At 49.8% G+C, this 23,480-nt stretch overlaps 15 protein-coding genes across 15 annotated transcripts; 7 read left to right on the forward strand and 8 right to left on the reverse strand.

The window, feature by feature from the left end:
* Nucleotides 1-352: 352 nt before the first annotated feature.
* On the reverse strand, nucleotides 353-2,476 carry N7519_008130 (putative C6 transcription factor; the record flags this gene model as incomplete). Its single annotated transcript, XM_057294906.1, has 2 exons — nucleotides 353-1,152; nucleotides 1,213-2,476. 2 exons carry the CDS (start codon nucleotides 2,474-2,476, stop codon nucleotides 353-355), a joined length of 2,064 nt encoding a protein of 687 aa, XP_057142788.1.
* Nucleotides 2,477-3,293: 817 nt separating this feature from the next.
* Nucleotides 3,294-4,028, forward strand: N7519_008131 (uncharacterized protein; the record flags this gene model as incomplete). Its single annotated transcript, XM_057294907.1, has 3 exons — nucleotides 3,294-3,431; nucleotides 3,490-3,568; nucleotides 3,616-4,028. 3 exons carry the CDS (start codon nucleotides 3,294-3,296, stop codon nucleotides 4,026-4,028), a joined length of 630 nt encoding a protein of 209 aa, XP_057142789.1.
* A 909-nt stretch (nucleotides 4,029-4,937) lies between these two features.
* On the forward strand, nucleotides 4,938-6,155 carry N7519_008132 (cytochrome P450; the record flags this gene model as incomplete). Its single annotated transcript, XM_057294908.1, has 3 exons — nucleotides 4,938-5,043; nucleotides 5,093-5,692; nucleotides 5,752-6,155. 3 exons carry the CDS (start codon nucleotides 4,938-4,940, stop codon nucleotides 6,153-6,155), a joined length of 1,110 nt encoding a protein of 369 aa, XP_057142790.1.
* A 216-nt stretch (nucleotides 6,156-6,371) lies between these two features.
* On the forward strand, nucleotides 6,372-7,092 carry N7519_008133 (uncharacterized protein; the record flags this gene model as incomplete). The annotated part of the gene is made up of 2 exons (XM_057294909.1): nucleotides 6,372-6,789; nucleotides 6,842-7,092. 2 exons carry the CDS (start codon nucleotides 6,372-6,374, stop codon nucleotides 7,090-7,092), a joined length of 669 nt encoding a protein of 222 aa, XP_057142791.1.
* Nucleotides 7,093-7,353: 261 nt separating this feature from the next.
* N7519_008134 (D-2-hydroxyacid dehydrogenase family protein) lies at nucleotides 7,354-8,385 on the forward strand (the record flags this gene model as incomplete). Its single annotated transcript, XM_057294910.1, has 1 exon — nucleotides 7,354-8,385. One exon carries the CDS (start codon nucleotides 7,354-7,356, stop codon nucleotides 8,383-8,385), a length of 1,032 nt encoding a protein of 343 aa, XP_057142792.1.
* A 557-nt stretch (nucleotides 8,386-8,942) lies between these two features.
* On the forward strand, nucleotides 8,943-9,464 carry N7519_008135 (uncharacterized protein; the record flags this gene model as incomplete). The annotated part of the gene is made up of 1 exon (XM_057294911.1): nucleotides 8,943-9,464. The coding sequence occupies one exon, from the start codon at nucleotides 8,943-8,945 to the stop codon at nucleotides 9,462-9,464; it is 522 nt and encodes a 173-aa protein (XP_057142793.1).
* A 140-nt stretch (nucleotides 9,465-9,604) lies between these two features.
* N7519_008136 (uncharacterized protein) lies at nucleotides 9,605-10,375 on the reverse strand (the record flags this gene model as incomplete). The annotated part of the gene is made up of 1 exon (XM_057294912.1): nucleotides 9,605-10,375. One exon carries the CDS (start codon nucleotides 10,373-10,375, stop codon nucleotides 9,605-9,607), a length of 771 nt encoding a protein of 256 aa, XP_057142794.1.
* A 1,138-nt stretch (nucleotides 10,376-11,513) lies between these two features.
* Nucleotides 11,514-12,322, reverse strand: N7519_008137 (PEX11 domain protein; the record flags this gene model as incomplete). Its single annotated transcript, XM_057294913.1, has 3 exons — nucleotides 11,514-11,879; nucleotides 11,933-12,087; nucleotides 12,169-12,322. The coding sequence occupies 3 exons, from the start codon at nucleotides 12,320-12,322 to the stop codon at nucleotides 11,514-11,516; spliced, it is 675 nt and encodes a 224-aa protein (XP_057142795.1).
* Nucleotides 12,323-12,760: 438 nt separating this feature from the next.
* N7519_008138 (F-actin-capping protein subunit alpha) lies at nucleotides 12,761-14,039 on the reverse strand (the record flags this gene model as incomplete). The annotated part of the gene is made up of 7 exons (XM_057294914.1): nucleotides 12,761-13,112; nucleotides 13,206-13,346; nucleotides 13,396-13,448; nucleotides 13,515-13,604; nucleotides 13,665-13,777; nucleotides 13,872-13,890; nucleotides 13,983-14,039. The coding sequence occupies 7 exons, from the start codon at nucleotides 14,037-14,039 to the stop codon at nucleotides 12,761-12,763; spliced, it is 825 nt and encodes a 274-aa protein (XP_057142796.1).
* A 412-nt stretch (nucleotides 14,040-14,451) lies between these two features.
* On the reverse strand, nucleotides 14,452-16,459 carry N7519_008139 (uncharacterized protein; the record flags this gene model as incomplete). The annotated part of the gene is made up of 3 exons (XM_057294915.1): nucleotides 14,452-14,806; nucleotides 14,890-15,215; nucleotides 15,269-16,459. The coding sequence occupies 3 exons, from the start codon at nucleotides 16,457-16,459 to the stop codon at nucleotides 14,452-14,454; spliced, it is 1,872 nt and encodes a 623-aa protein (XP_057142797.1).
* Nucleotides 16,460-16,800: 341 nt separating this feature from the next.
* On the reverse strand, nucleotides 16,801-18,222 carry N7519_008140 (fungal specific transcription factor domain-containing protein; the record flags this gene model as incomplete). Its single annotated transcript, XM_057294916.1, has 1 exon — nucleotides 16,801-18,222. The coding sequence occupies one exon, from the start codon at nucleotides 18,220-18,222 to the stop codon at nucleotides 16,801-16,803; it is 1,422 nt and encodes a 473-aa protein (XP_057142798.1).
* A 455-nt stretch (nucleotides 18,223-18,677) lies between these two features.
* On the reverse strand, nucleotides 18,678-19,662 carry N7519_008141 (polysaccharide deacetylase family protein; the record flags this gene model as incomplete). The annotated part of the gene is made up of 2 exons (XM_057294917.1): nucleotides 18,678-19,156; nucleotides 19,209-19,662. 2 exons carry the CDS (start codon nucleotides 19,660-19,662, stop codon nucleotides 18,678-18,680), a joined length of 933 nt encoding a protein of 310 aa, XP_057142799.1.
* Nucleotides 19,663-20,176: 514 nt separating this feature from the next.
* N7519_008142 (putative alanine--tRNA ligase) lies at nucleotides 20,177-20,977 on the forward strand (the record flags this gene model as incomplete). Its single annotated transcript, XM_057294918.1, has 1 exon — nucleotides 20,177-20,977. One exon carries the CDS (start codon nucleotides 20,177-20,179, stop codon nucleotides 20,975-20,977), a length of 801 nt encoding a protein of 266 aa, XP_057142800.1.
* Nucleotides 20,978-21,283: 306 nt separating this feature from the next.
* N7519_008143 (phosphatase PAP2 family protein) lies at nucleotides 21,284-22,391 on the reverse strand (the record flags this gene model as incomplete). The annotated part of the gene is made up of 4 exons (XM_057294919.1): nucleotides 21,284-21,647; nucleotides 21,706-22,045; nucleotides 22,103-22,196; nucleotides 22,251-22,391. 4 exons carry the CDS (start codon nucleotides 22,389-22,391, stop codon nucleotides 21,284-21,286), a joined length of 939 nt encoding a protein of 312 aa, XP_057142801.1.
* Nucleotides 22,392-22,600: 209 nt separating this feature from the next.
* med7 (mediator complex subunit MED7) lies at nucleotides 22,601-23,425 on the forward strand (the record flags this gene model as incomplete). The annotated part of the gene is made up of 2 exons (XM_057294920.1): nucleotides 22,601-22,864; nucleotides 22,943-23,425. 2 exons carry the CDS (start codon nucleotides 22,601-22,603, stop codon nucleotides 23,423-23,425), a joined length of 747 nt encoding a protein of 248 aa, XP_057142802.1.
* Between the last annotated feature and the right edge of the window lie 55 nt (nucleotides 23,426-23,480).

The raw sequence follows: 23,480 nt of genomic DNA on the forward strand, positions 1-23,480 counted from the left end.
CCAGGTGCTGTGGGAGCCTGAACATCAACAACCCGTTATTGTGATGCTCTTTATTGTAGCTGAATTCCAAGAATAAGCCTTCTATACTTCAAATCTGAAGAGTCTATTTCTTTCAGTTGAGTGGGAGTGTTAATTGTATGTACCAATCCATTCTCATATCTGCCTGGTGACCATGAACTACATAAAAGATCATGTTGCAGATATTGAAATGATGCTGAATCTGATGGGTCTGTCCTGTTTTTACTTGTGACCACCTCTCAAAGTATTAACATGAAAGCAAAAAGCCTAGCCCGGTGGAAAACTCCGTCTATCTCCAATAGAGCACGGTTTAAATACAGATAAAGAGATTTGTTCAAAGGGTATAGTATGATGCCATCTCCTCTTGGAACCAATTGTAGGAATAGAAGAGTTGTTCCGCCATCTGCGGGTCGATCATTGGGACAGTCCCGCTGCCATCCACGAGTAACACGTCGTCGAGAACTGGGGCAAGTGGAACTGGAGGTGGAGGGGGTGCGGCCAAAGACATTGGATGAGGTGGAAGGAGTGCACGTGGTGGCGGAGGTGGTTGTGGGTGATGTTGTGGGTGATGGAGATGTTGCTGCTGTTCTAATTGCTGCTGATAGGCCATTTGGCTGAAGATCACTGTACTCTGGTGCCGGAATGTCTCTGCTAACCGGTCCACCCCAGGCCGACGCTTGCCAAATTCTTCCAAGAGCACGACAACCGCCTGAATAGCACGTCGCATGGTCTGTTCTTCAGGGTGCCAGGGGGCAGGCTGAGACTCGCGTAATGAGCGCGCATTCTGCTCAAGGCACCACAGGATAGTGATACCAGCAAAATAAACTTGACTCAGAGTTAACCAGATCCATTTCAGCTTGCCAACTGAGTAGCTGTCCCAATAGGATCGAATGACTTGGATACTGGATTCGCCACAGCTGATGATACTGGTAATGTCGGGCGTCGGATTGCGTGGGCTGGGGCGGTACATCAAGAGCAGTGTTGTGTAATAGAGATAATCGTAATAAGAGGTAGAATAGAGAAGTGCGGATGGATATACTGGAGCCGTCATGCGCCAGTCATCAACCTCATGGCGGAATTGACTGAGCGTAGCGGTGGCTTCTTGGGGTGACAGTCGTGGCAGGCTGCTATATACTACAAGCGAAACGGTCAGATGAATACAAAAATCAGGTGAGACTCAAAGCCTTCACTTACAGTATTGATAGATGCGTGAAAATATTCGCCGCAGACGTATCACCTGCAAGGGGATCGTCATCGCGCTGGCGCCAGGCGCTTCGGTTTCATCGTCATTGAGTTCTCGCAGAAGACCCACGCTAATATCGTCGTCGGCAATGCCCAATGGCCGACCCAAGGTGCTAGCGATGAGACGGTCCAGGTTGTAAAGACTCCAGAAGGCGCGCTTGGCCATCTCCTCCTCGGCAATGCCAGGATACGACCGCGCTTTGTGCAAACCCATACTAATCGACAATCGCATTGTCGCACCCAACACATGCCAAATGCTGGGGCCAGCAGTCGCAAACATGGTATACAAGGCCAATCCCAGCAGTGCCCGTACAGCCGGCAAGTCTTCATTTTGCAACGCCAGTGGCAGCGTCTCCTGGCTGGCATGGTAAAATTCAGCTGCCTGGGTCGGGTCCGCAGACCCAATCAGAAGCGAAATGGCAATGACAATATGATAAGAGTGATGGGTTTCCGGCGATGGAACACCACCTGTGTAGATATGGCGCAGATGGGCCATAAACTCCGGACGGGACAGGAACGGGTACTGGTATCCAATACTGTCGAAATATTGTCCCGTTAGCCGTTCCGCTTCGTCCAGCGACGACAAGCGCATGACTCGCGGCGCGGAGGAAGGTCGGGCAACTGACGGTCGGCGATGCTCCAGCTGATCGCGAAAGATCTCGCCGATGTCGGGGAGTTCGGTCCCTACTCCCGGCGATGCCTCCGAGGGTCCTGCAGTCGCGGACGAACCACCACTGCCGGCAGGGCTCGGCATTGAGGTCGAACGATTACCCCCGGTCGCAATCATAGCGGGGACCTGATACCACCAATCCGGATCTCCCTCGCCATCGACTGGTGTTCCCGTCGGCAATTCCGACACCGAGAGGCCCGACTTGCGGCGGACAACTTCCTCCAGCCATCGTACTCGTTTCTGCAAATTTTCCAGCTGGTCTCGGGGAACGGAGGCGCTAGCGACTTGAGGACCGGGCGGGGGTATGGTGCATCGGACTCCGGCGCGGGTGCAGGCGGAACAGTTGGGGTATCGAAAGTCGCATTTCTTCTTCCTTTTGCGACAAAAGTCACAGGCTGTCGATACTCGTTTGCTGCGAGCTTGCGAGGCATCTATAGACTCATGATGAACCGGGGTTGGTTGAGGCCAGGTCGGGGTAGTGTTGATCGAATCCAAGCGGAACTTTCCCAGCTGATCGCGGAAATCCTTATTTCCAGATGTGCTCATGGTCGGGGGTCACTTAAGCTATCCATTTCCCGAGCACAGCCACCAATTGTCATTAAAAAAAAGCACACGTTCATAGTACTGTAGGTATTGAGAGAGGAAGATATGAAAAGTGGGGGGGAGAAGAGCTTAGCCCATCCCCGGGGTTACTTTCGCTTACATAGGCGAAGCACCGATGGCCGAAAGAGTTATCATTCTGCGAGATTATGTCTTTTGGATTAATTCGATTGTTCGATTGTTCGATTATTCTATATTTATCTCCCGTATTTCTACATTTATCCGGTAATTATATCTTAATATCCCTGTTTCATCACGCTATCTAGGGATTTTAAGGGTTACTTTGCAGTTCCTCGTATCCGAATACAATCACTATATACTCTGTACAGCGCTCTATTATGAAGTCTAAGATCATATTGGAAGTGTTCAGAGATTAGAATTCAAGTCGAATTGTCCAATATCTAATCAATTTGGTGGGCACTTTTCCTCATACATACACCAAATCCCTTGGGCCATGGAACCTCCCCGGATGCTATATGGACCAGTCTATTGAAACATCAAAACAACATGCAGGAACTGATCTGCATTGTACATACCAGAAGTGGGATGATAGAAATGGACCCTCGTGTTTCCACTATACAACCTTTTGCTACTGCATGACCGTGTGATTTCATGGTCCCGAGGTTGCAACTACATTGAAGCTTCATTGCCTGGAAAACACCATAAATAAGCCCCCAATTCCCCTCCCAAAATCTTGCTCGTTAACTTGCATTCACTCAATACACTCTCCATTGACAATCCCAGTCTCAGTCGCAATCTCACCATGAAGATTAACGCCCTCCCTCTCCTGTTCGCCACCGCTGCCAGCGCCAGTGTCCAGGGCTTCGACATTTCTGGCTATCAACCTAAAGTGGACTTTGCCGGTGCTTATGCTGCTGGTGCCCGCTTCGTCATGATCAAGGTGGGTTTTCCCAAAGTTACTACGAATCCGTTATCCGTCACAATACTAACTATACCAGGCGACTGAGGGTACCAGCTTCATCTCTAGCTCTTTCTCGAGCCAATACCAGGGTGCCACTAGCGCCGGTCTGCTCCGTGGTGGCTATCACTTTGCCCACCCGACAGTAGCACTGGTGCCGCGCAAGCCAAGTACTTCATCGCCCACGGTGGTGGTTGGTCTGATGATGGCCTGACCCTGCCCGGCATGCTGGACATTGAATACAACCCATCCGGCGCAACCTGCTATGGGCTCAGCCATTCAGCCATGGTTTCCTGGATCAAGGACTTTGGCGAGACCTACAAGAGCGCCGCTGGCCGGTACCCTATGATCTACACCACCGCCGACTGGTGGAACACCTGCACTGGTGGCAGCACGGCATTCAGTCAGGACTACCCGTTGGTTCTGGCTCGATACAGCACTTCGGTCGGCACTATCCCCGGTGGCTGGCCTTTCCAGAGCTTCTGGCAGAACTCGGATGCGTATAGCTTCGGAGGTGATTCGGAAATTTGGAATGGCAGTGAGGCCTCTCTGAAGACATTTGCCAAGTCCGCTGCTTAAAAGGTAGTCAATTGGCCTGAGAATTTCCCGCAAAGATGTACAACGGATATGTATCCATTGAATTTTGGTTTGTTTTGTGCAGATACTTATACAGATCAGCCATTTTTACCTCTTTCATTGAATGGCAGTGGAATTGATCGTTATATACCAGACGCCATACAATATACGATGTATGTTGTAGTGACTCATTCTTATTCATCGTGACGGATCCCGGGCACTCAAAAGGGACGTGCACGTGACTCGCATCTATATTCTCATCGCATACTTAAATGGTCCCTTGCCTAGACAATTTGCTTCTGATGGGGACAAAAGTTTCAAGAAACAATGTCATATCTTGCTTTCCACTCAGATGGCTTTCTTATGGAAGACCTTTCCGGCGTCTATCTTCTGTCGACAGCCCTCTTGGGCTTCCTTGTTGTCCTCGCATGGCGCCGGATGGGAGAACTGACAATACCGATCGTCAACTCATACTCCGGTGATATAACTTTGAAAAAGGCCCAGTCAAGGTTTATGTCAGATGCCAGGGGTTTAATCAAAGAAGGAATTCAGAAGGCAAGTTGGGTTCCTTTCCCACAAAAACACTGCGTCTAATGTACATGCTTCAGTTTGACGGCCCATTTCGCATCATAACCAATCTTGGCTCTCGGGTGATTCTCCCAGCATCGTATACAGAGTGGCTGAAGAACTGTCCGGATCTAGATCATCAGGCGCTTGTCCACGATGTATGTTGCGGTTGTCTTTGCCAATGAGAGAAGGGAACTGACGACACGATTTCATACAGCAATATTTTGCGGCACACCCCGGGATGGATGGTCAGAGAGTTGTTACTGATCCCAGGAAGATCCTTATCAATGTCACCAAAACAAAATTGAACAATCAGAGCAGTCGTACGTGACAGCTTCAAGACCCATGATTCACATCGGAGTCTCACTAATATGGCCTTCCGTCACAGAGTGTGGGCTGTTTCATGAACATCTTACGGAGGCTCTAGAAGAGATCTGGACGGATTGCGATGGTAGGTCTTTATATACTGGGTTAGAACGCTTGACTAACTTACTCTTCAGAATGGCACACCGTTGATTGGTCTCAACACGCAGTCCGCTTCATCGGGCGAATGTCAGCATCTGTCTTTGTTGGTCCTGAATTAGCTCGTGATCCTAAGTGGCAAGAGCTAATTCTCACTTCGTCGATAAATACCTTTATGGGGATTCGATCTCTCCGCGCCTTGCCGGCTTTTCTTCGTCCATTGGTTCATTGGTTCTTACCAGAACTCAGAAAGTGCCGTCAGCAAATTCGTCTTGCTCGGGCTATGTTGCAGCCAATCTTCGACCGCAGGGGGTATGGGCAGTCTCAATCCATTGAGCCTGGTAAGATAGAAAAGTTCGAGGATACTATACAGTGGCTTGAAGAAACCGCTGCCGGACGCCCCTATGATGCCGCTGCAGCGCAAATCGCATTTGCGATAAGCGCAATGCACACGACTTCAGAGCTACTCAAGCAGTCCCTACTGGATATTTGTATGCATCCAGACCTGATCCCGGTTCTACGAGATGAAGCACAGAAAGCTATCGAGGAGAGTGGATGGACAACTGCAGGCGTCTTCAGGATGCAGCTGTTGGACAGCGCAGTAAAGGAAACACAACGGCTCAAACCGGGGTTGTTAGGTACGCGTCTACTTCCAACTCATCAATACTCTCAAGATAGTAGACTCACTCTCCCACAGTAAATCTTGAGCGAAAAGCCCTGCAAGATGTTATTCTTCCCAACGGAATGACTATCCCTCGCGGAACGAATGTTGCCGTTGATGCATCCATGATGTGGGATCCAGCAGTGTACCCTGATCCATTCTCTTATGACGCCTACCGTTTTCTTCGTCTTCGCAAATCCGGCAATACTGCGGCAGCACTAGCATCCACGAGCCCAGAGCACATTGCTTTTGGAATTGGAAAGCCAATTTGTCCTGGGAGATTCTTCGCTAGCAATGAAGTCAAGATTGCTCTGGCGAAGATTCTTTTGACTTATGATGTCAGGATCCCTGAAGGGATAACACCCAAGATCGTGGAGATGGGGTTTGAAATGCTGAGTGATCCAGATGCAAAGCTGGAAATTAGAAAGCGAAAGGATTAGAAATAAGGATCGCAGTCTGTACTATAGAAAACAATATTCTTATGGAATTATTTCCATCTTAAAAATCGAAGTTGAGCTGAATGAGGGGGAAATCCGAGGGAACGGGGAACCAAAGGGGATTAGTGTCCCTTGACTCACTCCAGGGCTAGGCATATCTTCTTCGAGATTCCAAGGATATTCTCTGTATCCTTTGTTTCCCATTATCATCCTTTTTCTATGGAAAGAATCATGGATCTCATCAAATATGCCACCGAGCCCGATGGACCAGGACTTGCCAAAGTCAACGTGCAAAGCTTTCAAGGCCGCCGTTACCTCCAAGAAGTCTTTCCAGGAGCCACCCTGAGTAGAGTGCAGGAATACAAAATAGTTGTGGGAATGAAACATCTTGCCAACCCCAATATGCACGTCCTCAAGATCCATGATCCCGTCAGTGGGGAGCTGGCGACCTACAGCCGTTGGCAATTTCCAGCATCATTTGGTCCGAGTCTGGTTCCTCTAAGTGAAAAAGCAGTGTTTTTGGCCAAGGACCCCATTCCACATGCACCCCAACAAATGAACAAGGGTGTTTTTAATGCCTTCAAAAAGCTCCTAGGGAGAGTCGCAAGCGATATACGACAGAGAACGATATTAGTAAGTTGCTCTCATATTCCCGACAGGGGTTCTTTTTGGCTTAAACGGTTCACTAGTCCTCGATCTGCTAGCCACCCTGCCGGAATATCAAGGGCGAGGGTTTGGTTCTGCTGTCTTGAAATGGGGCATGGAAAAAGCAGATGCCTCCCAGTCACGTATCTTCCTTGAGGGTACGCCCGAGGGTGTCCCCGTTTACCTCAAGCACGGATGGAAGATATTAGAGGAGGTAGTTATGGATTATAAACAATTTGGTGGTGTTGGGCAAGAGTCCTTTTTCCTGATGATGAGGGATCCAGTTTCACAATAGGGGGTGCAATATTCTAGATCTACTTTTGGATGAATATGTGCAGGTGTATGTACATTTACCAAAGGATAGGTTTAGCGTATACTAGCTCAATGCCTGGCAATGTTATAGTTAAATCAAATCGTATGTTTACTACCCACATAGGTAGGTAGGTAATAGTTGAGTGGATAAACAAACTGCCGACGTCATTTCCCCAGGAATTTCTTGCTCCCCCCGATACCCTTGCCCTCTCCTCTCTCATATGTTCATCTTTGTCCACGGGTAATGGCTCGGCTCAAGTTTGCAATCCTTGACGATTACCAGTGCATTGCACCGGCCTATTTTACTCATCTCGAGTCGCGAGTTGAAATTTCCAGTTTCCCCGAGACCCTCCACCCCCGCGATCCAGCACAACATGCTGCTCTTGTCCAACGACTCCTTCCCTTCGATATTATCTTAGCAATGCGCGAGCGGACACCTTTCGCAGCCAAGACAATTGCCGCCCTCCCAAATTTAAAACTCCTTTTGACCACGGGTACCCGCAACCTGGCGCTAGATCTCGAGGCATTTACACGTTCCAATGTGGCCGTCGCAGGTACCGAGGGCCGCCCACCCGGTGTGAATTCGACCGTTCAGCATACGTGGGCTTTGATATTGGGGCTTGCTCGAAATATAGCACGCGACGATGCAGCGGTCAAACGCGGTGCATGGCAAGGCTCCCTTGGGGTCAACTTGTCCGGAAAGACACTGGGACTGCTTGGCTTGGGGAAACTCGGGTCACAAGTAGGAAATATTGGCACTCTGGCGTTTGGGATGAAAGTTCTCGCATGGTCAACAAATTTGACACAGGAAAAGGCGGACGAGCAAGCCCACGCTCAGGGTCTGCCAGCGGGGACATTTGCCGTTGCTACATCTAAAGAGGAATTCTTTGCACATGCCGATATCGTTAGTGTACACAGTGTGCTATCGGATCGAAGCCGTGGGATCATTGGGGCGGCTGAAATAGCAAATATGCGATCGTCTGCATTTATCATCAATACTTCGCGTGGGCCCTTAATTGAGGAGCAGGCCCTCCTCGAGGCCTTGAATGCGGGCCGCATCCGTGGCGCCGCATTAGATGTCTTTGACCCGGAGCCATTACCTCTCGATAGCCCTTGGCGTACTACTCCCTGGGGCCAAGATGGACGCAGTGAAGTTCTGCTTTCACCCCACATGGGATATGGAGAGGAGGAGCTATTGCGGGGATGGTATCGCGAAACAGCTGAGAATATGGAGCGGTGGTTAAATGGACAGGAGCTACTACGTAAGATGAACTGATGTACAATACATGTGTAAATAGGAAATAAACCGAGTTCAACATTAGAAGGTGAAAATAGGTGGTGAACATTCCGTCGGACTCTACGAACAAGAATTGTGGGACGGTTTCGACTTTTTCTTAAATAATTCAATTGCTGACGTAGACTGCAGAGTCCATTTTACCCCAGTCCCTTACCATTTCGAGAATGAAGCCGAGAATGTGGGCTTGTTCTGCATGTGGAGGCTCACCGAATGACGAATGCGTACGATCACCGGCTAAAGGTCCACGTTCACGAGTCTAAATTGTTTAAATATCTACATAAATACATAAAGACTCTTTATTTTGAGACAATTAATTTCGTTTCAGAGGCCTGTGCCTCGGTCTTCCGAGCGGAAAGACCTCGGTTGAAGGGAACAATGTGGGATGTTGTCTACATCTGTACATCTCTACCCCAATAAAAGCCCCAGGTATTTCCCCTTCCTTTTCATTCACCTCATATCCCGTTCTCCTGTTCTCCTATTTCTCCTATCCTACCCTCATATCCTCCTATTATACCCTTCTCCATCTCTCCGTCAATATGGCCCCATCCGCCGATCCCATTCCCGTGACGCCCGCCTTTGCCAACTTCCCTCCTCCGACCCATCCCGACTGTCTGCGTGTTGAACGCAGTACGAAAGCATTCGCAAGCGGAGCTTATTCTCTCGTTGACCTCCCCGCGGGTGCCCTCTTCGCCAAGATCACTACGGCAACTCCCGGAAAGAAAGCCTACACAAGTGTGCAAACCGGCCGCGACACCCACATCGAACTCAACTCCGACCTCAGTCTACTGCAACCACTCATGCGCGCCATCATTGGTTTTCGACATGGGCCGCATGGAGGTGCGCGTCGTGGACGACCGTCCTTTGAAGGCAGGCGATGCCCTCACCTTCTTCTACCCCAGCACCGAGTGGGACATGGACCAGGCATTCCAGTGTACCTGCGGGGCAGGGACGGGATCTGCAGAGGCTGGATCTCCGGAGCCAAGAACATGTCCGACAAGCTGAACGGGTACTGGCTTAATGACCACATCTCCGAATTGTTGAACGAGAAGACCAATTGAGGGGCTGGCCCCCCAAACAATTGGAGGACTTGGTATAAAGTTTCGAAAAGAAGATATCCAAATATCCGATAGAAAATAGAAAATAGATACTAGCGTTGAGAGAACTAAAATACACAGACACTCCAACCTTTCCATAAATCTCAACTACCACCAGCTCCCGCGATCAACGCAAATTGAATCAGTCTACGTCGGTCAATCTCTTTCTTCAACATCATCAAACAAGTTGCAACAATAACCGCTTCATCCAGTTCCAGGGACTGTAATGCAGCTTCATCAATCTGCAATTCACCCCCATTGCCCGCAGAAGATCGCGATGTGCCGGGCGTCCGAGAATCCTCTCCTCGAACTAGCTGTGCAATCCTATGGCCCCGAGTCTCTTTACTCTTGCCCTTCTCTTCTTCCACTGCATGAAAAACAATCAAATTGACTTTCTGCCCATCTGCCCTTTTTCCCTTGGCATATTCCCATTCGAACTCTTTACCACCAGGCATACCAAAGCGCATTGTGCGGGAGGCCCATTTCCCAGTGACACTCAGTTCCTCGGAAATGTCACTGGAAGGTTGAAGCAGGTGTACCACGGGATCACGGCCCGGACCGAAGAAGTATTCAGTCCGTATGAGACTTCCGCGCTCTGGGTGAGACAGGATCGCATTACCTGAGCAAAGTTTGTCGCGCGTGGAGACGTACGCCTCGGTGCCATCTGGGTTGTAGATGAAGATCTCGGTTTGGCGGGATGGCAGTGGGAGACGAAAGGCTCGAATGCCTTGCGCATTGATGGTTAAAATGCGTGATGGATAAAAAGAGGATGGACTCTCGATGAGCGTGCTTAGAGTACTGTTAGATCTCAGAGACAAGGCTGAGGAGTGAATCTCCATTTCCTTTGTCTTAGGATCCAGAATGGTTGTGGTCATTGTCAAGGTGATTTGGCTCTGACTCTCTGAATGACTCTGAATAACTACTCTATCTCAGTGGCATCAGCAGTGTCCTTGTATAAGTGTATATATACTGTCTTCTTCAATACGAGACTTTCCTATTTGGGCGCTGAGTTGTCAAGTCGATCCATGGGTTCAAACGAACTTTATTCCATTTCTTGGCACTCGTGTTCCCATGACGTCAGATATCAATACCTAAGTAGCTTTATTCTTCCATTCGCTACTTTTCGTGCTGATACATGGACTTGCTGAGCCTCGCATAGCCCGCATCTTCTCACACTGGGCAGTGGGGCTATGCAATTCTCCGATCAGCGTTCCAAAATTGGTTGCAATAATCGGCCCAATGGATCAATGTATCCCAATGCAAAAGATACGGTCTTACGGTCCACAATGGGGCGAGAAACATCTATCCTGGTTGTCGCGATAATGTCTGTCAGTCTCCAAGGTGAACTGCCACCACCTGACAGATGGAACCACTACAACACAGCCGCTCTAAGTCGACTTACCTCGGATCTTTCAGACCAATCTCGGCGAGAAGTTCCAAACTCCTTTCCATTCAAAGAAATAGCCTGTGCCACGAATGCAGGAGACTACAATGACTTCAATCTCGGGTCTGCTGATGCCGTACACTTTCAATGTGCAAAAAGAAAGAAGCACCTCGCACCACGAATGCAGAAAACTACAGTGGCTTCGATCTCCAATCTCCGATCTGTTGATGCCGACTCCATTCCTAATGGGGTATCCCGGGACGAGCAGGATCCACTCCCAACATTACTGGCGCTTTATTGGTGGAGTCACACACCCTTTTGGCTAAGGTCCGCACATACCCCTCCATTATTGGTTTCCACTCTTCAGTCACTAATGGGCAGTCTCTTCCATCGAACTGGGCTTGTGGTTTAGTGGTATAATACTCCCTTAGCATGGGAGTGGTCCGGGGTTCGATTCCCCGCGAGTCCATTCTTTTTGCTTTTGCCATGTCCATCCTCAATTGCATTGTATCTGTGGTTGGTGTGGGCTTTCTTTTTATCCAGCTCATGGCCGTCTCTCTTATGTTGGCATGATCTATTAAGGTCTATGTCTATCAGCTGACACCAATACGACTATATCTACATCCCAATCACACTCGGGCCCAGATCTCTTGAGCAGTCAGCAGTGTACTCAACACCATGGTCGATCCAACCACCACGTCCCCAGTGGGCATCCAGCCCAGAAGCTCCAGCGGGATGAGCAGATCACAGCCATCCACAACGATCTGCCTGACCCAGGCAGAGGCAGCAGTCGGTTCGACAGGAGTAGCCTTCTCCGAGGCGGTCTTCTGGTTCTTTTTCTTGCCATTCTTCTTCGAAGGCTGCTCCGCGGGACCGACAAGCAGCGCCCACATAGCTCCGACAACAGAGAAACAGAGCGCATAGAACCAGAAAGTATTTGCTTGGTCCATAACACGGTCATTCCAGGGCACTGCGTAAACACCCATTGCATGAAGCTATCCCTTCGTCAGTCCTATTCACCGAAGGGAAAAGGCGATAGATAACATACCGTGGTCAGGTCTTCCAGGACAAAGTAGAGGCCAAAACAAGTGCATTTAGCTAGTTCAAGCATCCCAGCCACAGAACCGAAGCCATCCTTGCCCAGCAATTGGGACATCCGCTGGAAGGAGTCAATAAACCCAAAGAAGCGGAAATATCTCCGCGCTACACAATAAATCCAAAATCAGCATATACAACGATCAACCGGGCGATATGGCTATCCATCAGATGTGGAAATCAACTTACCCGATGCCAATTGCAACTTGACCGTGGTCAATTGCACGGCCAGGGCACTGCTCACGGTGAGCGCAGCGACGACCTGCGACACGCATTGGATCAGACGAAGGGTCTTTTCGAGACCAGCGCCCGACTTCACAAAGCGAGAAAATTGTTGGATCATCGTCACAGCACTGCTACGAGCTCTGGGGACAATATACTCTTCAGGGATGGGGGTGGGGGATTGTGTGTCAAAGGCTTGGAGGCGGGCTAATCTCACCTGCACTAGTAATTTTGCTTATTCAGCCTTCGCATATTCGAAGATCTGTATGCATATGAATTACTTTGCATATAGTCAGGTATTAATTATCGTTCGTAGTCGTTTATCCGGGGTAACTCTGAGTGTGACAAGAGGTTGGCTGGTAGTTGTGTGTTGGGGTATATGACAGGTCCAGCACTACAAAAACAAATTACAGATTATCTTCGCAAACCATGAGAATAAATCAACTGACACGCAAAATGAGACAATGCTTGAAAAATAGTAGGGATATATCAGTCCATCAGCTATTGACCGCGAGCAGGTTCATCAAACCACCCACTCGACAATATTTCCAAGTCTGCTCTACCGTCCTTTGCCGCCCGAGATATCCTGGCCCAGACGATATCCGCCGACCTTCTCCCACTCCACTTTCTGTCGTGTAATGGGAAGCTGCCTCCGGAGACCCTTGAACACGCCCTCGGATGTCTGAACGAAAGCCCGGTTCAGCGCTTCCTGGTAATCGCGCTCCGCCGCAGCAATACGCGAGACAATCGACTCGGCGGATACGGAGGGGATGGAAATGTTGACAGGCTTAGTAGTGTTGAGGGCCACATTGCCATCTTCGTAGTAGTGCACGTCGACGTGGATGTTGCCAGTCAGGGTAGAGGACGAGGAGGAGACGGGAAGTTGGTAAATCGCGCGGAAACGACCGTTCCTATTGTGATATACAGACAATCCTCCCCAGGCAGGGAAGCGTCCATGACGATTAGTTTCCACCCAAAGTGTTGATTGTAGAGAGTGTAATCACTCACCAGAAGTTGTTGGGGAGTATCGGTTGGCAACCAAGACGATGGCAATGACAGTGTCATTCTCAATAGGGTAGACACCATATGAGCAGTTGGGGTAGTGTTCACGGGCATGAACACCGAACGATTTGAGCAGCGATTTGCTAAACACGGTAAGCGGAATACCACCAAGACTTCAACATCATTCCTTACATCAAGTCCGCGTGCTCTGACTCCAATGCGTATGATTGTGCCGCAGAGGCAGTCTGTTACCATCGTTCAGATCCCGTAAGCCTTCAATGCACCACCCCAGTTGGTCAGCTGAAACCTACCTGTGTGGTGTGGTCGACCTCGAACGAGGTTTGGCTCTCCGGGTCGAAGTAGCGGTTGTCTTCGAGCTCGTTAAACCCACTAACAATGACCTTCCCAACAAATGTTGTCAGCTTCACTGCAGACATAGACCGCTCTCGAGCGGAACCCACCTCCTGACTTGATCCCGGCAATTTCACCGTTGCGAGCTGCGCCTCGTTGTATCGCTTGAATGCAGGCAGAAGGGAAGGAATAATATCCTCGCCTTCAGTCAAGGCTTGCACATCTAATCAAGTAGTGGGGATCAGTATCACCGTTCGTGCAAGTGTTGGAGTTGCGGGGATCGGGACAGGCAGCGTAGCGCTAAGAGGGCGATTTACCGGCGACGACATCTGCGAGCTGAAGAAAAACATGTCAGTAATCATCCCTAAGCTCATAACGGACGATGACCAAGGGAATGGGGGTTCCTGGCTCATTGTTGACGTGCATACCTCTCCGGGCGGGGCACCCTCAATGAAGGAGGATGCCAGTTCAACAGTGGAAGCCATGGCGAAAATATGATCAAGGTATTAGATATTGAACAAGAGGTTCAAGCGCAATTGAAATCCTTGGGTAATACTGGAGCTTGGAAGTGGTGAGGGTCTGGAGTCTCTGCGGAGAGAAGAGCTGTCGGAGGCGGAGAGCGATAAGCACGTGGCCGACTATACCAGAACTATGTACGAATAGACATGTAGACATCAACATTCTGTAAAGTGGAATGGTTCAAAAACATTGAAAATAATATGCCATGAGGTATCTGAAAACTCGCTGGAATTACAAATGTGTATCTTGCTTGAAAACATCCATACCCAAATAACACCATGCTCTTGAAAACCCTCACAGAGAAAACACAATGCCCGTAACCCCGAGAGCGCATAACAAGAATATCAAATTCCGCATCACAGATTCAAAAAGCTCCTTTCAATCAATGCTCATATTCATAAAGCCATCGCTGGCTTCGGTCATCCCTTGCAGGCCGACGCGTTTCACACCTCCAGCATGAGAGGTCGTTCGATTGCCTGATTCGGAACTGAGTCGTTCGGAGAACGGTGCACCGAGGCCCGGCTTTGGCGGCGGGCCCCAGATGTTGGGGCCCATATCACTGACATTGTTGGAGTGAGTCATGACTGGACTGCTCTGGACACTCACACTGGGCGAGACAGCCCGGCGCTTGAAAAGATTAGGATCGAAGTCATCGTCACGACGCCGCTTGCGACAGATCTCTCCAATATTTGGCATACCCGGGGCATGGGGGGGTGGAAGAGCGGGAACGCTGCTTGAAGGATTCCGCAGTAACAGAGCCCATGGTCGTGGACGGAGTCATATCCATAAACATATCCTCATCTGCTATAGAGGGACCTCCTGGCGAGCCGGGGCGGGGTTCTGTATCGTCCATCAAACGAGTTCCAAAACTCGGCGCCGCCCGAGTTGCGACTGGCTTGCTTGCCAAAGGTATCCGAAGATGCTGTATCCATTCCCGCTTTGGCCGCGGGATCTTCTGTCACTGTCGAATCCAACGAGGTCGAGGGCTGCAATGACGGGAACTCGCCGAGTGCAGGTGTTGATTCAGGTTCGGTGTCGCGGACCTGCCGGACCACTTCTGCTTCTCGTTTCATATCGCTATCAACTGGAGCACCCTCCTCCATCAGAGCAGCGCGAATGCGCGCAAATGTCTTAGTCTTAGGCTGTCACGCAAGTTAGCTTCTACGCCACTGAAAGTAGAAATGCACCAACTTACAAGTAAGCTCCCACGTCGGGTCACCGCGCGACGGATTACTCCCAGTGGACCGCCACCTTCGGGATGTGGAGTGGGAATTGGGCTTCCACTTCGCGTCGCGCGACTCTCACTATCGTCGCTCATATCGGACAAACGAAGGTCGCGTGTGCCAAAGCTGAGGCTCTCTCTGCGTGAATGCGCAGTCTGTCGCGGGGCAAAATAACCACCGGAGTGCTCGACACTCTTCATGATGGGCGGAGAGTGAGGAGTAGGACTAGGCTTTGTGCTGTTTCCACTTGCACTGCTGGAGCTGTGGCGACTGCGGCCTTTGCGAAAGCGCGCGCGTTGGAAACTCATCAAGCTGGCGGCAGCTTGTGAATATCCTCCCATCCACTCGTTACCCGGGCTTTGCATATTGCTAGCAAACGGACTCGGCGCACTGATGCGGGTCGCCTGCGGCGTATTGATCATAACATCGTCGCGATCAGCCATAGATTCATCTTCCTCCTCGCTGCTACTTGTGTCCGACTCCATCATATTCACACTCGACATGGAGCTTGAGATTGTTGTACGGTCCGCTGGACCCGACGTTGAAAAAGGTGGAACGGACGTCGCTCCAAGGGATCCGCGTCGCTGGGGTATTGCCATGCCCCGCCCTCCAACGGTGGGCGATGAATCCGGGGACGACTCGGCTAGGGTGGAATGGTGTAGGTTCGTACATGCGCGTGAGAAGTCGAGGCCCCGAGATCGTCGAGGGAGAACAGATCCCGGAGATCCGTAGATATGTGATGGGTCAAGTTTAGGGGAGAGAGGGGCGCAGTTCGTAAGTGATGGCGACCCGGCGGGTTTGGAAGGCAAGTTTATTGAGAGGTTCGAATGAGATGCACTTGATCTTCGAGGTGTTGCAGGAAGAGCGGGTATTGCATTATCGTCTTTGCTTGGTGCTCGACTGAGATCACCAGTGGATGGTTGGGTGGAAGATGTAGGTCTGGACGCATCAGATAAGGAGCGCGACTTGGGAGAGCGCGACGGTTCAAGTTGGTGTTCTAGGTCGGTCTGATGAGGTTGAGCTAATTGTTGACTGAGCTTGCTTTCAAACCCGTGGCCGATGTACTGCGCCCCGGCGCTGGAGGTCGCACCTGCGCCATTATTCAGGTCACTTTTGATCTGATTTAGCGGTACAGAGCAAGGGCGCACAACCAAGGGCATCATTCGTCGGCACCGAGGTAGAGAACTGGGGTCAACACCACAAGTAATGCCCGAGGAGCACGTGCACTGTAGTTTATAACAGGATATACAGTCTTCACATCCATGTCAGGTCTACATTGCATCGCAGGTCGCTGGCTCAGAGCGGTTAACGAGATCAGATGACATTACGCTAACCTGATCCGGACAAGCCCCTCTGTCATAGTGAGTGATCTTATACATATTGGACCTCGGGATGTACTTTCTCTGTGTATATGAATGTACAATTGAATTGAAGAAATTACAATTTATCGGTCAGTCAATGCTTACTAGTGTACAGAGATTCCACATGCTCATTCTCCGTGCCCTCACGCCAGACTCATGGCATTGCTGATTGGCACCACATGCCATTCCCAATCATTGCAATGATTCTGCAGAGCAGTTCCCTTGATCAAATCCGAGTCGCGTGTTTGCCATAATTTGGTGATCACTGCCCGTGTTCGAGCAATGTTCGAGATGGTTGAATCAGCCATTGTTGCCAGGGAACGTAGCACAATCGCTCGTCCCGACCCTGCTTCCGTTGCAGAGTCCGGGAAGAGCTCATCATCAGATGGGTCAAGCTCAACAGCTGCCACAAAGACTGGCCATGTCACATTGACCAGCGATTTACGGTCAAGCAGGTCCGATATGAGTCGCAGAATCTGGCGCACATAACTCTTCACTAAAGGTGTGGTGGGACCAGCCCCATATAGAGCACAATGTAAGTAAAGCATTGCAGCCAACCGCTTAGCATCTGCAACCAGTGCGAGAATTTCATCGTCACCCTCTCCCACCTCTTGGACTAAGTTCTCTAGTTGGCGTTCAAGAGAAGCCGCGCGTAGTGAGAACGATGCTTTGTCCGCGTCAGACGTGTGTTGTCTCCTTGTTCGACTCATATCTGTGATCTTGGCCAGGATCGAGACCAATTCAGGACTGCATCCCATCCAAAGATCGATGTTGCGTTCGTCTGGTTTCCAGTAGTCGGTACCAAACAAGACCTCTTTGGCACAAGCAGTTCGACCCATGACATCCTGGAAGGCAAAGAATTGCTCTGCAAAACTCGTCACTGGATCCGATGGGGCCGTTGACTGCGATAATGTCATTTGCTGTTTCCCTCGCAGTCGGATTAAATCATTGGCGCCTTTGAGATGGATGGTCCATTGTTGATCACACTTGTCCACTATCTCGTATAGACATAGCATAATCATGATAACCAGTACTTCAGGATCCATGGAGCATGTCAAGCTTCCCTCGGACGAAAGACGTTGACGAAGGTCCCTCAAAGCCTCTGATTTATAACGCAGGCCGATTGCACCGTAGCTTGGATTGAGCCTTGACCAGTGACATGCCCCCAATGCTTGAATGGCCTTGAAAAGCGTAGGAGAAGCCGATAAACAGAATGGCAGAATGACAGAGGCAAACGGCGAAGAAAATGTGGAGCTGGCGGTTGTGCGAGGGCACACTTGTTGAAGATAATAATCAAATAGCTCCCCGTGCCCAGATTTGGATAGCTCAGGAAATAGCGCAAGAGATGGCGGGAGACTGGGGTTGAGATTGGTGGTAAGCTCGCTGAGATGTGGGAAATGTTGTAACCAGGACCATATTTGTGAGTTTGAGCCTTCGGCAACTGAAATCAATGCATTCAGCTCATCGAAGTCAACGTTCACTTCATCTGGGTGTGCAAATGTCGATACACCGCTGTTTATGAAACCCCAGGAACTGATAGTTGGCACTGGGCACCACACATGCATTTCTGAAGAAAGCGAGCCGTGTGTAGGTTGACTTGAGCCAGTTTTATTCCAAACTCCCGCACGTCCAAAGGCCACTCCACGACTGATGAATTCGGATTCCCATTTTAAAACCAGATTCTTCGTGCATGGCAATCCTTTCTCCCGGCAACGCGTGCAAAGAGGCTTTGCGGTGTCACATCGGACACGACTCGTCCGGCATTCTTTGCAGCCATCGCGAGATCGGGTCTTCACCGGACCTGTGCGGTCTGCAGCTTTTCTTCGTGGCATACGAGTTCCAAACTTGGATATTTTGGGATATATAGACTTCACATGGTATGAAACAGGCTGGGCCAAATGGGATGAAGTTGGTAAAGAAAATTGGAGGTCGCGAGTGGCGGATAAGCGCCCCACCAAATCTCCAACTGCTATGTAGCCCTGGAGGTATACTATATAGCTCAACAGAAGGTATACTATGCTTAAGCTTGATTCCTTTTCCATTCTGCAGCACACTCGCCAAATGTCACAAATTCAACCTCTTGCTGTTTGAGCCACGAAATCATTCGGTCGATCATCCCAATCACATGAGCCATTCCACTGGTATCGGGGTGCAACACCAAAGGAAAAACAAAGCCTTGCTCAGAATCTTCCTCGATCGATTTTTCCAGGGCCTCGCTGTAGAGAAACTCAAATCGCGATTTCCAATTCTGCTCAATAGTGATCGGACTGACAAACCCGTGTGAATTTTCTAGACCTGGGAGGTACTGCATGGGAGTCATGTCCTCCATATACCAATTGCATGGAATCTCAACCAGAGTTTGGGGAGTCCTAGCTGCAGGGACAGGAAGGGGCTTCATCCAAGTAGACGCAGACTTGGAAGGCGAAAAGTCAATGGCCTTGGGCTCCGACATTCGAGGGACAAAGTACAACGACGAATCATGATGTGTCAGAGACGAATCTGGTTTGAATTTAGTATTCCTGGTATATTTAAGGTAGCGAGCAAAGTATACCGTATAAAAATCCAAACTCTTCCAGAACTCGAATGGTGTGAGTTCGCAACTGATATAATGGCGCCCTCCATCCTCGAGGTTTCTTCCCAGTCAAGTCGGTCGCCAGCTGCACACATTTGGCAATGACCTCTCTCTCCTGTGCTTCAGTCATTTGGCTCGAGCCCTCGTGCGCATATCCATGACAACCGATTTCGGCGCCCGACTGAACAATTGCTTTGGTCTCTTCCGGGAATGATTCCATTGAATGACCGGGCACAAACCAAGTCACCGAGGAACTAATTCCATGTTTCTTAAAGAGGCGCAATAAACGTGGCACCCCGACCTGAGCTGCAAAAAAGCCACTGCTGTAATCGGCCAGATTGGTTGTAGCCGAAGCCCCAGTCCCTAGGAAGCCCGAGACGGCATCGAAGTCCACGGAGAGTAGAATTTGGACTTTAGGTTTCCGGAAAGACATTTGAAGTGAATTTGAGTATGATATTCTGATATAAGATTGATGTAAATAGTGAAAAGGTCAAGGTCAAGGTCAAGCTATTCGAGTTCAACCGGGAAGGATGACCCGACTGGAATCCACCCCGCCATAGAAGTCGGGATAAATGAAGATGGATGATAAATGTGGGCTTTTATAAGTCGACCACCTAGGAAAGATATATAAAGTCATAGACAAGATAACAGGTAAATGCACATTCGCTAAGATATAAGAATAACCGAAAAGATTGGCAGTTCGATCGCCAAGGTAAGGAATAGCTATAGCACTGAGTTGCTTCTACTCGCTATGTAGCAACACATCCAAGTGGTCTAAAAGCCGAAGTATCCTGCGCGTGTATACTAGAACATCTGGGTAATATTTTTGTAATATTTGCAGTTAATACATAGAATCATGTCAAGTTCCAAGTACTAGACATTCTAGATTGAACAAAATCTGGCTTATCTCTTTTCCCCGCATCAACTCCGCTCGGATATTCAACAATATGGCCTCAACTCGCACCATTCTGGTCTTCCAGCATGATGCCAGTCTCCATACTTTTGAAACTACCGTGACGGCCATTTTCCCTTTCAATGATCTCGAAGAATCCAATCGTCTACTCTTCAAAGACGCCAGCGAGGAACACCATGTCATTATCACCGAGCACACTATTTTCCATCCCCAAGGTGGCGGCCAACCCTCTGACACAGGGGTGTTAAAAGGCCCGTCTAGCGCTTTCACGGTCACTGCTGTTCGCACAGATGCCAATGGACAGGTGCTTCACCTCGGTCTTTTCGAGGGCTCACCATCCGCCTTCAAAGAAGGTGATACCGTCCAGCAAGCAATTGATGTGGAAAAGCGTCTACTATATTCCCGTTTGCATACCGCAGGCCACGTACTAGGCGCATCAGTCCGATATCTTTTGGCAAAAGAGATTGAGAACTTCGATGAACTGAAAGCCTCGCACTTTCCCGACTCGGCAGCATGCGAGTTTCAAGGCTCAATTGAAGGAAAATGGAAGGACCCAATCCAGAGCAAGTTGGATGGATATATCGCCGCGAAGATGCCCGTTCAAATCGAATGGTGGGACGAAGAGGATTTCCGCTCGCGTGGATTGGAGCGATTGATTCCCGATCGCAGTTTGGTGCCCGCAGGTGAAAAGTCTCGTGTGGTCAACATCGTCGGCGCTGAAGTGTACCCCTGTGGAGGTACACATGTCGATTCGACAGATCTGTGTGGTCCTGTGACCGTCAAGAAGATCTCGAGAAAACAAGGAAACTCGCGAGTCAGCTATGGGGTTCAATGATGTTGATTCACTTGGTCCATGTCCAGGTTTTTAGAACACCGTATAGACAGGGTGTGAGCAGAGTATGATAGAAGTCCAATAGACCAGAATAATGCGATATTTTGACAAGATCTCATGTCGAGTTGCTTTTCGTTTCGGCAATGTGATACAGAAAAATTCTAGAATACGTGTGCGAGCAATCGATGCTGTTCACTTTCAGGTGACTTTAAGACAAGGGTCGAGCAGCAAAAGGCCCTCTAATAGTGCGAGTGGAACTTCGCGGTAGAAAGATGACATGATTATAATGCCTGAAAATAAGCGCAAGGTCTATCGAGATGGTTCCGTGTCCTGGAGCTGATAGTTTTCCGAGGGATCAGGCCGTGAAATGAAGGGCTGTGCAAGAGCCTCCTCATCACCTAATTTAGCAAAGCCATCGGGTCCAGCAATGTCAGCTTTGTCATAGGGGACGTCGCACATGACCGACCGCAGTGGTGGATAGTAGCGTCGGTACGAGAACCAGGCTATCAGCATGCCTAAGAGTCCCCCACAGGTCACATCATATACATCATGTCGATAATCGGCCAGACGAGAGAGCGCCACCATCAAAGCACACAGTAATGGGAAAAACGCAAGTAAACAGCGTCCAAGGTCCGTTCGAGGACGGAAGACATGCATTTGACCACACAAGAAGCTACACGGTCATTATTAGCTTGAGCGTCCTAGCGCGGTGCGTTTGGAGAATCACTTACAGATATAGATATCCCAGGCCACCAAAAGAGAAGCTGCTGTGCCCGCTAGGGAAGCTCCTCCATCCCTCTTGTAGAATATGCTGGTTGGATTCTGTGCAGACAGTCCATGCGACCAGCGCATTGTTCGACGTACCCCGGGAGGGTTTGCAGCGCGACAACAAGTCCGGACGCGGTCTTCCCGCCGCATTCTTGATTATATCGGTCAGGAATGAGGTCAACATCAAAGCCACGAATAACCCAAGTACTGTCACTTGCGTCTTTTGCACACCGGCGCGAAACATTGCGGACCAGGCGAGAATAATCAGGAAAGGAATCAGACCAGCGAAGACGACCGACCATACTGTTACTCTTCATTAGAATCAAGAGAAGCAGACGGTATCATTGACGGTCGACTTACAAACAGGAACCCGTTCGTGGACGGCGAACGGGTACTGAATGGCCCTGTTATCCAGCGAAAACATGCGATGGAACGGGCTCACAAATAATTGAATCTATCCATGTGTTAAAAATAACTGTATCCATGAGTTAGATCATTTGTGACTTACTAGTACCCATCCTGCCACTAGGAATCCTAATGCGATATAATCGGCGGCATAGGTGCGTTGCGCAAAGCGAGCTGCAGCACCAGCGAGTCCAACGCGTTGTAGAATCGGGGTCGACCCGTTCCCCGAACCATTGTGAGGCATCCTACACAATTGTGGCCTGCAGAGAGATCTTCAGATCTTCACTGAAAGCAGATCGAGATTGAAACAGGTCAAGTTGACATTCGTACACATTGCGGAAGCACAGACCACGTCACTCTCTCCGCTCTGTCTTTAACCCGAACTTCCACTCTGCTCACTGCTCACTTGACTCTCTTCTCTCTCTTTTCCCACATCCCCTCTTTCGTGTTGATATGGCCGACGAGAGCCAACAACGAGCCGTGGCCACGGCATTTGCGCCCCCACCGCCCTTATGGAAACACTTTACGCGCGAGAATGTCGACAAGCTGGAGGAGATCAAAACCGAAGCTTCCAAAAGCGAAGATGGACGGTTGCACAAGAACAAGCAATGGTCAGCAGCTGAATTACGCGCTCTGGAGCTTCCCTCAGAGCTCCGGTACCTGGTGCCTCCCGACATCCCTAAAGGGCCGTACAGCGTCTTTGGCGAATTGCAAACCGTTCGTTCACCTAGATCTGAACCCACCTGACAATACTGACTTTGGAATAGTTATCTACAACATTGCCGTCATTACAAGAGCAAGGAATCGAACAGCTCTACCCAGAACCCCCCGCAGCCGGTACCGAACAGGACTCACAGCCCTCGCCCCCCTCTCAATCATGCATACTATCTTCTCAAGATCAGCAAGTCCCTGCTCCTTAATTTCCTAGAGTTTACCGGCATCTTATCTGTGTCGCCGGAACAATTCGAATCCAAGGTCGAGGACCTGCGCAACTTATTTATCAATGCACACCACCTTCTCAACCTCTACCGTCCGCACCAAGCCCGCGAATCACTCATCATGATGATGGAAGAGCAGCTCAATCACAGCCGAGAGGAAATGAATCAAATGGACAAAGTCAAGGCGGAGGTTGAGGCTGTACTAGAGCAGTTGCAAGCGGAGGGCAGCTGCGTGGGTGCCACTGGGTCAGACGACGACACCGACCAGGCCAAGGCGCTGAAAGAAAAGGCCGATGAGCACTCTCGGTTGATCTGGGATCTTCTGGACAAAGAAAATTGAATCCAACAACGGCCTGGTTCTCCTTAATTCGGAGCCGAGTCGAATGATTGCAACT

The sequence above is a fragment of the Penicillium mononematosum genome, assembly GCF_028829835.1.
Source record: "Penicillium mononematosum strain IBT 11891 chromosome Unknown utg000005l:1.0-9366267.0:1.0-9372171.0, whole genome shotgun sequence".
In the NCBI taxonomy this organism is placed as follows: domain Eukaryota; kingdom Fungi; phylum Ascomycota; class Eurotiomycetes; order Eurotiales; family Aspergillaceae; genus Penicillium; species Penicillium mononematosum.